The sequence below is a fragment of the Cryptomeria japonica genome, chromosome 9 (genome assembly GCF_030272615.1).
Source record: "Cryptomeria japonica chromosome 9, Sugi_1.0, whole genome shotgun sequence".
In the NCBI taxonomy this organism is placed as follows: domain Eukaryota; kingdom Viridiplantae; phylum Streptophyta; class Pinopsida; order Cupressales; family Cupressaceae; genus Cryptomeria; species Cryptomeria japonica.
This window is the reverse complement of record NC_081413.1, coordinates 453391121-453404593: the sequence shown is the minus strand read 5'-3', so window position 1 is coordinate 453404593 and position 13473 is coordinate 453391121. Positions and strand designations below refer to the sequence as shown.

At 37.7% G+C, this 13473-nt stretch overlaps 1 protein-coding gene across 1 annotated transcript; it reads left to right on the top strand.

Moving 5' to 3' along the window:
- The first annotated feature begins 6244 nt into the window (after positions 1-6244).
- On the top strand, positions 6245-6655 carry LOC131858433 (uncharacterized). Its single transcript, XM_059211672.1, has one exon. The coding sequence runs from the start codon at positions 6245-6247 to the stop codon at positions 6653-6655; it is 411 nt and encodes a 136-aa protein (XP_059067655.1).
- Positions 6656-13473: the final 6818 nt, after the last annotated feature.

The following is a 13473-nucleotide window of genomic DNA, read 5'->3' as shown; positions in this document are numbered from 1 at the left end:
AGGTTAATAGCAAGGACACAACTAACAACTAAGCTAAGACGACTAACCTAGAAAGCGAAAAAAGTGGGGGTCCCCATTTGCAATGGGGCGATGTATGAATACCTCACAATAGATCCAATTTTTTGCTCAAACAAAGACTTCCTGCAAAGAGAAAAGGGATTTCGCTCCTGACCAAGGGCAAAGGAAGCAAAATTCGCTCCAAGACTGGAGCAAAGGAAGTGAATATGCTCCAAATAAGGAGCAATGGAAATTCTTGCATACTTAGTCAAATTTTGCTCCTGCATCTCAGCTCTCATTGAAGTACAATTGGGTCATTTGGATAACGAAGGAAACACCTGCATGGTTGACTAGGCTTTGTCTAAGGGACTCCTTCACCCAAATTCCTTCTCTCTATGCTCAATTTGACTATTCTTCTTCAACATTTTGCCACCATAGGCTTTTGCTCAATCTTATTGACGACCACTCTCACCCCACTCACTCAAACTACAAGAGAGATCATACTAAGAGATCCTAGGCCTGAAGAAAAGAGGGGGTCCCCATTTTGATGGGGTGATGTTGTGAAATGGTACACTTCCTTCCACAATTCGTGTTTTTAAAAAAAAAATGTCTCTCCTTGAAACAACATCAACCGATCAATTAGAATTGAATAATAACATGTCATTATGCTGTTGCCCGCATTGAAAACAACTCTGCACACCTTTGACAGCTCCCTCTTACTCCCTATCAACGCACTCCACCAAATATCATGTTATAATTCTCTTTGAAGGCAATGGTGCATTTTTTAAATCCGTTGAAGAGTCACCTGAAGCACATAAAACAATGTCTGCTCCACTCCCAAAAATAAGGCCACAAAACTTTAAAAAAAAAATTAATGTCCAGTGCTAGAAAGAAAAAACAAAACACGAAGTCTGAAGCTGTAATGTCCCCTAATAAATAAGGTGCAAAAAGTAAATTTGAAACAATATTAATTATTTTATATTAATATCCCATTCATAGATTAATATAAATAATTAATATTATTAAAGCATTGTTGAATAAAGTGGAATAAACACTGTAATTATTTAACTAATAGTTCTCAACTATTATTTAAGTAATAAGGTAGTTTCTTGCAGGAAATAATAAAACCAACTTATTTTGAGAATAAAGGCATGGCTTTGGCTTCGACATTGAGGGCGGGAAGAAAAGATTTGATTACTTGTGTGTTAATACACATTTCGAAGTTAATTTGCCTTTCGTCAGTCATTGATTAGCCTATTGGTCGCACGATTCTGGAGAAGAATCGTTATTGATTGAAGCAAAGTGAAGTTTTGACGAGAGATCCCTTGGTGTATGATGCGGGTATGCATATTTTTACACGCAAGATTGCAAATACGATCAGCAAAGGTGTGGAGAATGAGACACGGCGTCAACGCACACTATCATTCTGTGCCTCTGTAACCCGAAACACGACGTCAATGTACACCATCTTTCCGTGCCTCTGTAACCCGTTATCAGGTTGTAGCGTGAAGATTGTCTTTACTACATGTGGTGTGGAGCCGGCAGTTATCGTGAAGAGAAGTGGTTTGTTTTTGCCGCGGTGTGGAGGTTGTTGACATCGCGTGGAGGATGTGGAAGCGCTTCATAGCATTTCGCATACCGTGAAAATTCAGAGTCTCAGACTTGACACATATGCTTGTTCCGGTAGTACAAAGCTCTAGTAAATTGGCTGTAACCCGAAGTGTATCCTTCTGGCTTATCCATTGAAGAGTTATGAAGATCCTTGGGTAAGCGTTCTACAACAAGTTTGGCATCAACGTGAAGTCTATAACCGGCGGTCACAACTTACTTACCAGGTGCATCATGAAAAGAAATTCTTTCTGTTCCTTGATGGAATATTTAATAAATTGATATCAATGTCTGTGAGTAATGATTGTTCTAGTTTTCTATGCTTATCAGTGATTATTAAAATAGAATTAGAGCCACTGTGCATTGAACAAATAAGGAAGACTCCAAATTAAGAAAATACTGTATAAGATGTTCATTTCCACCATTGGCTGTGCTGTACAAACAATTTTCTGTTATATCTTGGTTATACAACTGAGTGCAATCAAATCCTAGCTAGGGAATTTTATAGTGGTATCAGAGCGTAGAAATCTTGCCAGCTTGTAGGGTGTTTTTGAGTTGAAAATTCTATGTGTAGCTGAGTATGGTAACTTTCGGAATACTAGGGTTCAACAAAACAGAGATCAAAACTTGCCTTTAGCACAAAGTAGCTCTTCTATTCAGTTTGAAATTGAGTACAGCCATACGGCAACTGACGAAGAGATTACTTTTGAAATAAACAGTATGGGAGAACTTGAAAACAATAGGGATCTCATAACAACTTTAATTAGAAGTCAACAAGAAATGCAGGACAATGTCAACAGAATGACTAATTTAATGACCCAATTTATTAATCAGCATCAAAATAATGGAAATAATCAACACCATAATGTTGGGGCAAACAATGGGGGTAGAGATGAGCATTTTGTCAATAATAATCAGCCGGAAAGAACAGGAACAACCAGACCTTTTATGGCAACTTTCACTGTTAGGAATGTGCAACCAAAAAACAAACCGACAATTAGAGAATTACAGGATGAGATACACCATGATTGGTTATTATTAGGGGATGATTTTAGGTTAACAATGACATTTAGAGAGTACTTGGATGTTAGAATGAAACATAGGCCAAGAGAACAGCGAGGGAATAACAATGAATTACAGAGGAAAATCAGTAAGATGTCTATTCCTTACTTTGATGGGTCGGGGAAAACCACAGCTAGGGCTTGTTTGCAAAAACTTGACACCTACTTTCAATTAAATCCTATGTTGGAAGATGAAGCAATCAAATATGCAGCATTACATCTTGATGGTGTAGCACACGAATGGTGGCACCATGGGCAAGTAACTTTGGGTCATAATCAGATTATTACATATGTTGAATTCATTGAGAAACTTATTCACAGATTTGATTCTAAAGATCCTGAACTTCATCTAAAAGATTTAACTCAGCTTAAGCAATTTGGAACTGTTGAACAATACATTTCTGAATTTGAAAAATTGGCAGGTTTAGTAACTGAAATTTCAGAGAGACACAAAATTGTGATATTCATAGATGTATTGTCTGATTCACTCAAAGGTTGGGTTAAGTCCTTGAACCCTCCTACTTTACAAACAGCTATTAAAAGAGCAAGAGAATTGGAACCATCTTCAAAAGGGAAATTTTTTAATAAAGCACCACCACCTAAACCTGAAAATGACAAACAACTTTTCAATAAAGATAATTTCCCTAAAAACAAGTTAGATAAAGAAGAGAGGGAAGAACTCAGAAGTAAAAAACTATGTTTCAGCTGTAGAGAATCATGGCAGCCAGGACATAGATGTTTGGGAAAGGGAAAAATTCATTACATTGAGGTTATGTCAAATAGTGACGATGAAGAGAATGTTGAACCTAACATAGAACCTGCACCACAGAACACAAAATTAGAGACAGGTACTAAACATGGAGAAGGGGTAATAGCATCTATGATAGGAACACCACATTATAATATTTTCAGAGTTAGAGGAGTTTTGAATGGGCAGTGTGTGGTTGTCATGCTTGATAGTGGTTCTACTCATAATTTTATAGATGCAGCTCTTGTGGAAAAACGTGGATTGCAAACTGAAAAACATGAAGGTTTTGATGTTAGAGTAGCAGGTGGAACTAATTTGTCTAGTATTCATAAAGTTCCTAAATTGAGTATTACTCTTGGCAATTATACTGTTACTGATGATTTTTATGTGATTGATTTAGCTGATACTAATGTTGTTTTGGGCATTCAATGGATGGAAACATTAGATGAGTACACTCAGAGTTTTAAAAGATTGGAATTTTCTTTTAAGATTGATGATAAGAAAGTAGTGCTTCGTGGTATGTCTAACGGTGGTCCCAGGATCGTTAGTGCTAAAAGAATGGAGGCTATTTTCAGACATGGAGATGTGGCATGGTCGTCACAATGTTTAATCTCTAACAAGGTATCAGGATTTGAATCTAAACATTATCAGGATGATTTGTTAAAAGTATTAGATTCACATAATTTGGTTTTTAGTGATATACCTCCAGAAGTTCCGCCTGACAGAGGATTTGAACATACCATTGAATTAGAAGAAGGTGCCAAACCCGTTATCTCAACTCCTTACAGACATCCTAAAACATTTAGGGATGAAATAGAAAGGGCAATTAAGGAATTGTTGGATATGGGACATATCAGGCCTAGTTCTAGTCCTTTTGCATCATCAGTAGTACTGGTCAAAAAGAAGGATGGAACTCTTCGCATGTGTATTGATTACCATGCTCTTAACAAGAAGACAATCAAAAATAGGTATCCAATTCCTTGAATTGATGAGTTGTTAGATGAATTACATGGTGATGTTTATTTTTCTAAAATTGATTTGAGGTCAGGATATCATCAAATTAAGTTAAGAGATCAAGATATTCATAAAAACTGTTTTTTGTTGTCATTATGGTCATTATGAATTCTTGGTTATGCCGTTTGGTTTAACAAATGCTCCGGCAACATTTCAGTCTTGTATGAGTCATATCTTTAACAAACAGTTGAGGAAATTTTTGCTAGTTTTCTTTGATGATATATTGATTTACAACAAAACTTGGGAGGATCACTTGAAACATATTGATATAGTTCTTGGTATTATGGAATCTCAATCGCTTTATGCAAAGGCTTCTAAATGTGAATTTGGAATGACAAAAATTTTGTATTTAGGGCATATGATCAGTGCTACAGGTGTACAGGTTCATCAAGAAAAGATAAGAGCCATTTCGGATTGGCCACCGCCACAAAATCTTACAGATCTACTAGGATTCACTGGATTATGCAGTTATTATAGGAGATTTGTCAGAGGTTTTTCATAGCTTGGGGCACCATTGACAGATCTTACCAAAAAGGGGGCATTCCGATGGACTGAGGAAGCACAACAAGTTTTTGAGAAACTTAAAGAGGAAATGAGTTCTTGCCCAGTACTTGCAGTTCCAGATTTTAATCAGCCTTTTGTCTTGGAATGTGATGCATCTGGTGAGGGAATAGGAGCAATCTTAATGCAAAATAAACATCCTATAGCTTATGAAAGCTAGAAACTTAGTAACCTTGAGAGATTGTATTCTATTTATGACAAAGAAATGTTGGCAATCATGCACGCATTGGCAAAATTTAGACAATATTTGGTTGGTGGCAAATTTATAGTAAGAACTGACCATAACAGTTTGAGATATTTCTTGGGATAGACAGACTTGAATGACAGGCAGCAAAAATGGATCAGTAAGATCCAAGCTTATGATTTTGAAATTGAATATGTGAAAGGTAAAAACAATGTTGTTGCAGATGCATTATCTAGAAGGCCTGAAATAAATGCATTATCTGTAGTAACAGCTGATTGGAAATCTTTATTGCTGGTTGAATACTCTAAGGATTTTTTTGCATGTGATTTGCTAGATGGTAATATACAAGATGAAAAATATAAGGTTGTAAATGATGTTATCTATTACAAGGACAGGATTTACTTGATTTCAGGTTCGAAGTTGAAAGAGAAAATCCTCCAATCCGTGCATGATATTCCTTTAGTAGGGCACCCCAGATACTTCAAAACTTATCGACAAATACGGGAAAGAATCACTTGGAAAGGACTAAAAAATGATGTCCTTCGTTATGTCAAAGAATGCATCACTTGCCAACAAAATAAAGCAGAGCATACTTATCCTGCAGGTCTATCGCAGCCATTACCTATACCAGAACAGAAATGGGAAAGTATATCAATGGATTTCATTACAATCCTACCGCGATCTCAAGGTAAAGATTGCATTTTTGTTGTGGTTGACAGATTAACTAAATTTGCACATTTCTTCTCTATCACTACAGAATTCATAGCTGTCCAGCTCGCAGAATTGTTCTCTCAAGAGGTGTTCCGTTTACATGGTTTACCGAAAAATATAATCAGCGACCAAGATAGCAGATTTTTGAGTATATTTTGGGGGGAACTGTTCAGACTGATAGGTACAGAGTTGAATCACAGTACGAGTTATCATCCACAAACCGATGGATAGACATAAATAGTAAACAAGTGGGTTGAGGGATACCTTCGTAATTATGTATCTGGACAACAGAAAGCTTGGGTTCGTTGGTTATATTTGGGTGAATACTGCTATAATACTACATATCATATATCTATCGGTATGACTCCTTTCAGAGCATTATATGGGTATGATGCACCATCTTTCATTGATCTTGCTTTTGATCAGAGTAATGTTCCCAAATCTCGTGATGTGCTTCAGGAATGCCAAGATATATTGAAAGCACGTAAGGAAAATTTGCAATGTGCTCAGAATCAACAGAAAATTTATGTAGATAAGAAGCTTATTGAGCGACACTTTGAAATTGGAGAATTGGTGTATCTCAGATTACAGCCCTATAGGCAGTCATCCCTCAAGCGTAGTGGGGTTGAGAAATTGAAGCCTCGGTTTTATGAACCGTACCAGGTGGTTCGGAAGGTTGGTGCAGTGGCATATGAATTGGATTTACTTACAGAGAGCATAATACATAATGTATTCCATGTATCTTGTCTCAAAAAAGCTTTGGGTCTATAAGTGACAGTTTCAGAAAATCTACCACCAATGGATGAGGAAGGGAAATTAGCGATGATACTCGAAGTGATTTTGGAGACCAGAGACAGGCACTTGCGGAATAGGACAATCAGGGAATATCTCATTAAATGGCAGAATTTACTGTTGGATGATGCTACTTGGGAAAATGAGCAGGTTCTTCAGCATCCTGGATTACAGTTGCTTGTGGGCAAGCAACATTGGGCAGGGGAGACTGTAATGTCCCCTAATAAATAAGGTGCAAAAAGTAAATTCGAAACAATATTAATTATTTTATATTAATATCCCATTCATAGATTAATATAAATAATTAACATTATTAAAGCATTGTTGAATAAAGTGGAATAAACACCGTAATTATTTAACTAATAGTTCTCAACCATTATTTAAGTAATAAGGTAGTTTCCTACGGGAAATAATAAAACCAACTTATTTTGAGAATAAAGGCATGGCTTTGGCTTCGACATAGAGGGCGGGAAGAAAAGATTTGATTACCTATGTGTTAATACACATTTCGAAGTTAATTTGCCTTTCGTCAGTCATTGACTGGCCTATTGGTCGCACGATTCTAGAGAAGAATCGTTATTGATTGAAGCAGAGTGAAGTTTTGACGGGAGATCCCTTGGTGTATGATGCAGGTATGCGTATTCTTACACGCAAGATTGCAAATACGGTCAGCGAAGGTGTGGAAAATGAGACACGGCGTCAACGCACACTATCATTCCGTGCCTCTGTAACCCGAAACACGGCGTCAACGTACACCATCTTTCCGTGCCTCTGTAACCCGTTATCGGGTTGTAGCGTGAAGATTGTCTTTACTGCATGTGGTGTGGAGCCGGCAGTTATCGTGAAGAGAAGTGGTTTGTTATTGCCGCGGTGTGGAGGTTGTTGACATCGCTTGGAGGATGTGGAAGCGCTTCATAGCATTTCGCATACTGTGAAAATTCAGAGTCTCAGACTTGACGCATATGCTTGTTCCGGTAGTACAAAGCTCTGGTAAATTCGCTGTAACTGGAAGTGTATCCTTTTGGCTTATCCATTGAAGAGTTATGAAGATCCTTGGTAAGCGTTCTACAACAAGTTTGGCATCAACATGAAGTCTATAACCGGCAGTCACAGCTTACCTACCAGGTGCATCATGAAAAGAAATTCTCTTTCCTGTTCCTTGATGGAATATTTAATAAATTGATATCAATGTCTGTGAGTAATGATTGTTCTAGTTTGCTATGTTTATCAGTGATACTTAAAATAGAATTAGAGCCATTGTGCGTTGAACAAATAAGGAAGACTCCAAATTAAGAAAATACTGTATAAGATGTTCATCTCCACCATTGGCTGTGCTGTACAAACAATTTTCTGTTATATCCTGGTTATACAACTGACTATAATCAAATCCTAGCTAGGGAATTTTACAGAAGCCGCCCTTAAATAAAATTTGCATTAATTGAAACCACGTCTCCAAAGGGATAGAGCAGGGCCCATAAGAAAAAGACAACTTTAATAATTTTTCCACTCCTTAAAGAAATCTATTTGGCAGACTTAAAAACTCCTCACAAACTGGTGGTGACTTGGCAATGACATGGCGTAAAATCTGACTGAGTTGCTGACAAGCGACAAGTAAGCACACAGGGAGCTGATGCAGACACACACACTGCTCAACCAAGCAACCAAGTAGCATTAATCTGTTTCCATTAGGCGTTACTAAATTTGCAGTCTCAAGGTGACACCTGGGCACATAGAGGACAGAGGATATCCTTGCTGCGCGTCCAGATGGAAACAAGTATATACTAATTGAATCCTTCAGGCATGTGAGTCAAGACTTCTTTCAACGCATTCAGTGGAAGAGTCTAAGTTCATCATAAGGAGGTGTTTCTTTCCCATGCGGGCTTGTGTCTGAACATGGGACTTGGATAGGGGTGAGTTCACTGAGTATCAGCTCTCCCAGAATTGCAACATACTACAGTCTATATGGCTATTAATGCTTGGGCCTTAAAATGCAAGCCTCCAATCTGTAATCAATCAGCTTGACTGTGATCAGAAAAGCAACACATGGTGAATGGAAAGCAGTATGAATTCATGCCGCATATCTCATATATTAATTTATGAATTCTGGTTCTGTAGGTTATGCTATTTGTAAGACTGTGTATGTATACCGAACTGATGTTATGAATCAAAAAAGTTGATTATTGTTCTATGGGCTATATATATTATGAGTATTAAGTTCTTGAGTCAATATGGTAATCTGAAAGTTAGATCAGTGGTTGTATGCTTCTGCTGTAGATTAAATTATTGTGAAGTTTGCACTATTCACTGCGCTGGTATATTTTAGTGGTATTAGAGCCACCTTCTTGCTAGCTTGTGAGAAGTGTTGCAGCTTCATGAAAATATGAAGCTATGGATCTAATGCCATTAGAATGACAACCACAAGAATCTACTAAAGAAGTCGCAAGATGGCACGCTAGATATATGAAGTTAGGCCCAACCATACACCAAGATATGACCTTTATCAAATATTTTGAGTTTCAAACGAAGGGTCGAAGAAGACGAAGATATCAGGAGAAACCCCGCAAGAAGAATTTTCGAATGGATCGATTGGATCAAGAAAGGTACACATTTGAAGCCACCAAAAGCTTTGATGAATATTTAGGTATGTCTGATCAAAACAAAATTGTATTTCCTTTTGATTATTATTTGAGATATCTGGATTGGATAAATCCAAGCAAAAAGGGACTTTATGACTACATAAGACAAATGAGAAAAAAGGAGAAATATTTAAAAGCAGCAAAGGTGGAATCTGAAATGATGAAGAGTACAAAAGTGCAAGAAGAGGTCAAGAAAGAAGTGATGATAGTGGAGCAGAAAGAAGTGATGATAGTGGAGCAGAAAGAAAGGCTAGAGTCTCAAGATTTTAAACTAGAGGACTCCTCAAGGACAGAAAATAGTAATTCCTAGGCAACATCAACCCAAACTTTAGGTATGGACATAATTGCATTTTGTAGTGATGATTTGCAATATATGAGAATGGTTGGTCCACGCAATACTATGCAATATATTAGATGCGATGTTGTGATGATTGGTTTGTTTGAGATTGAGTGCCATGAAGAAGAATTGTAGGGTTATCTAGAAAAGTCGTAGATTGTGCACTTTGATAACATGGAGGAGGGCCAAGAAACATTGTAACGCCCCGCCAAGGAACCCTAGAGGATAAGAGAAAACTATACAAGAAATGCATGGAAATGTTTTTTTTGAAGTAATAAAGTGTCATCATGCATTGCATATACAAGTATAATGCTCAACCTCAAGATCAAGTCAACTAACAGTTAACCAACAGCGCACATGTGGAAGTCTAAACTCATGGAACGCCAACTGAGATAACTCAAGAGGTTCTCTGACGTTGCTCCTAAGCAACGCATTCAAGGCTAGGTCAATATCTCATGATCCACCAGGAGATGACTAAATCAACCTCCAACACTAACCATCACATCTATGTTCATTTAAAACACCAATAGAAATGTTCTTGTTGATGTGTTTTTTATGACACTATGCAACACAAAATAAAATACTAACTATTCTATCCTCTCTTGAACAAAGACCTCTCGGATTCTAAACTACGTGATCAAACGAGACGACTCCAAGTTTCCGATAGTCAGGTCTTAACTTTATATTGTGGATAGACTCAGTGTGTTGATGTGATTTTGCTGTAATCACAAGGGGACTTGTTAGGACTGTTAATTTTGTGCTCTCCTCAGGTTGGTTTATCCATGATAGGTCCAAGTGTAAAAATTTGGAAAAATGGGGCGATGTGTGAAAACATCACAACATCTAGTGCCACCTCGAATAAATGTTCTTGAACATTTAAAACATAAAGACTCAATCCATACTCAGAACCTCCGAAAAATTCAAGCCAACCTATCAAAAGACTAGGAAAAGTACTTAAAAGGAAAGAAGAATCCCAAATTGGATCAAGGCACTTAGTTTTTGATTATCCACGTGTGTGCAAATGATTCATTCCGACTCATAAGACCACTGTGACTCTTAGAATGCACCGTGACAAGCTTTTGTTTTACTATCATCAGATTAAGAGCAATTTGAAACAACACCACCGTCACGTCTTTGTTGTATGGCCAGTCACATGTTCTTCACGGTTTCGGGTTGCAGAGTGAAGCGCAATAGTTCACGCCCCCGCAGATACCACTCACAGACATAGCACAACAAATAAGAACTGCAGGTATCGTATATGAAGGTATTCGGAAGGAAGGACCGTGGTCTATCGTTCCTTCGTGATCGGGGTCTACACCATGTGCAGCTTCGTCCAACACATTCCAGAGTTGTAACTCGGCTCTCTTCGAAGACTCCTTCAACCAATAGGTCAGTGGTTAGTTGACAAAAGGTTTCAATTTTCCTGTGCAAACGTGCACCACGCAACTCGTTTCTTCTTCCGCCCCCCAAATCTCCTGCGATGCCATCTTTTTATGCGATATGAGTTGGTTGGTTTTCCCGTGGTTAGTTTTCCTGTAGGAAACTACTTCCCCATTAAAATGATCTCCATGTTTGTCACTTATTCAAAAAGTATCAATAATATTACTTTAGATACCAAAGTATAATAATATTAATTATTTATATCAATCCATAGTTAGGAAATTAATATAAAGTAATTAATATTGTTTCAGTTTACTTTTTCAGTAACTCAAACAGTAGGGAACATTACAGTTTCCCCTTCCCCATGTTGCTTGCCCACAAGCAACTGCAAACCAGGATGTTGAAGAACCTGTTCGTTTTCCCAAGTAGCATCATCCAAAGGTAGATCTTGCCATTTAATGAGATACTCTCTGATTGTCCTATTTCGCAAATGCCTGTCACGGGTTTCCAAAATCATTTCTGGTTTCATTTCCAATTTCCCTTCCTCATTCAGTGGTGGTAGATTTTCTGAAACTGTCACCTGTTGACCCAAAGCTTTTTTGAGACAAGATACGTGAAATACATTATGTATTCTGCTTTCGGCAGGTAAAGCCAATTCATAGGCCACTGCGCCAACCTTCCGAATCATGGGGTACGACCCATAAAATCGAGGCTTTAATTTCTCGGCCCCACTAAGCTTGAGAGATGATTGCCTATAGGGTTGTAGTCTGAGGTACACCAATTCTCCAATTTCAAATTGTCGCTCAACTCGCTTCTTATCTGCATAAGTTTTTTGTTGATTTTGAGCACACTGCAAATTTTCCTTAAGTGCTTTCAATATAACTTGGTATTCCTGAAGCACATAATGAGATTTGGGTACATTACTCTGATCAAAGGCAAGATCAATAAAAGAGAGTGCATCATACCCATATAATGCTTTGAAAGGAGTCATACCAATAGACATATGGTATGTGGTATTATAGCAGTACTCACCCAAATATAACCAACGAGCCCAAGCTTTCTGATGTCCCGAGACATAATTACGAAGGTATCCTTCAACCCACTTGTTTACTATCTCTGTCTGCCCATCGGTCTGTGGATGATAACTTGTACTGTGATTCAACTCGGTTCCTATCAGTCGGAACAGTTCCCCCCAAAATATACTCAAAAATCTGCTATCATGGTCATTGATTGTATTTTTCGGTAAACCATGTAAACGGAATACCTCCCGAAAGAACCGATCTGCCAACTGGACAACTGTGAATTCTGTAGTGATAGATAAAAAATGTGCAAATTTAGTTAGTCTATCCACTACAACAAAAATGCAATCTTTACCTTGAGATCGCGGTAGGCCTGTAATAAAATCCATAGATATACTTTCCCATTTCTGCTCTGGGATAGGTAATGGCTGTAATAGACCTGCAGGGTGAGTATGCTCTGCTTTATTCTGTTGGCAAGTGATGCATTCTTTGACATAACGAAGGACATCGTTTTTTAGCCCTTTCCAAGTAAATCGTTCCCTTATGTGCCAATATGTTTTGAAGAACCCTGGGTGTCCTGCCAGAGGAATGTCTTTCACAGATTGAAGAATTTTCTCTTTCAACTTTGAACCTGGGGTCAAATAAATCCTGTCTTTGTAGAAGATGACATCATTGATAATCTTATATTTATCATCTTGTATATTACCTTCTAGCAAATCACATGTAAAAGAATCTTTAGAATATTCAACCAGCAATAAGGATTTCCAATCAGCTGTCACGACAGATAATGCATTGACTTCAGGCCTTCTAGATAAAGCATCGACAACAACATTATTTTTTCCTTTTACATATTCAATCTCAAAGTCATAAGCTTGAATTTTACTGATCCACTTCTGTTGCCTGTCATTTAAATCTTTTTGACCCAAGAAATATCTCAGACTATTATGGTCAGTTTTCACCACAAATCTGTTACCAACCAAATATTGTCTAAATTTTGCCAATGCATGCATGATTGCCAACATTTCTTTATCATAGATGGAATATAATTTTTCAAGCTTATTAAGTTTCCTACTTTCATAAACTATAGGATGTTTGTTTTTGCATTAAAACTGCCCCTATTCCATCACCCAAAGCATCACATTCCAACACAAAAGGCTGATTAAAATCTGGAAGAGCCAGTACTGGACAAGAACTCATTACCTCTTTAAGTTTTTCAAATACCTGTTGAGCTTCCGTAGTCCGACTGAATGCCCCCTTTTTGGTAAGATCTGTCAAGGGTGCCCCAAGTTGAGAAAAACCTTTGACAAACCTTTTGTAATAACTGCATAAGCCAAAGAATCCCCTTAACTCTGTAAGATTCCGTGGTGGTGGCCACTCCAAAATGGCTCTTATCTTCTCTTGATGAACCTTTACCCCTATTACACT

Bases quoted from the DNA above. Each gene is read 5' to 3' on its own strand.
- LOC131858433 (XM_059211672.1), top strand. From the start codon at position 6,245: ATGACTCCTTTCAGAGCATTATATGGGTATGATGCACCATCTTTCATT.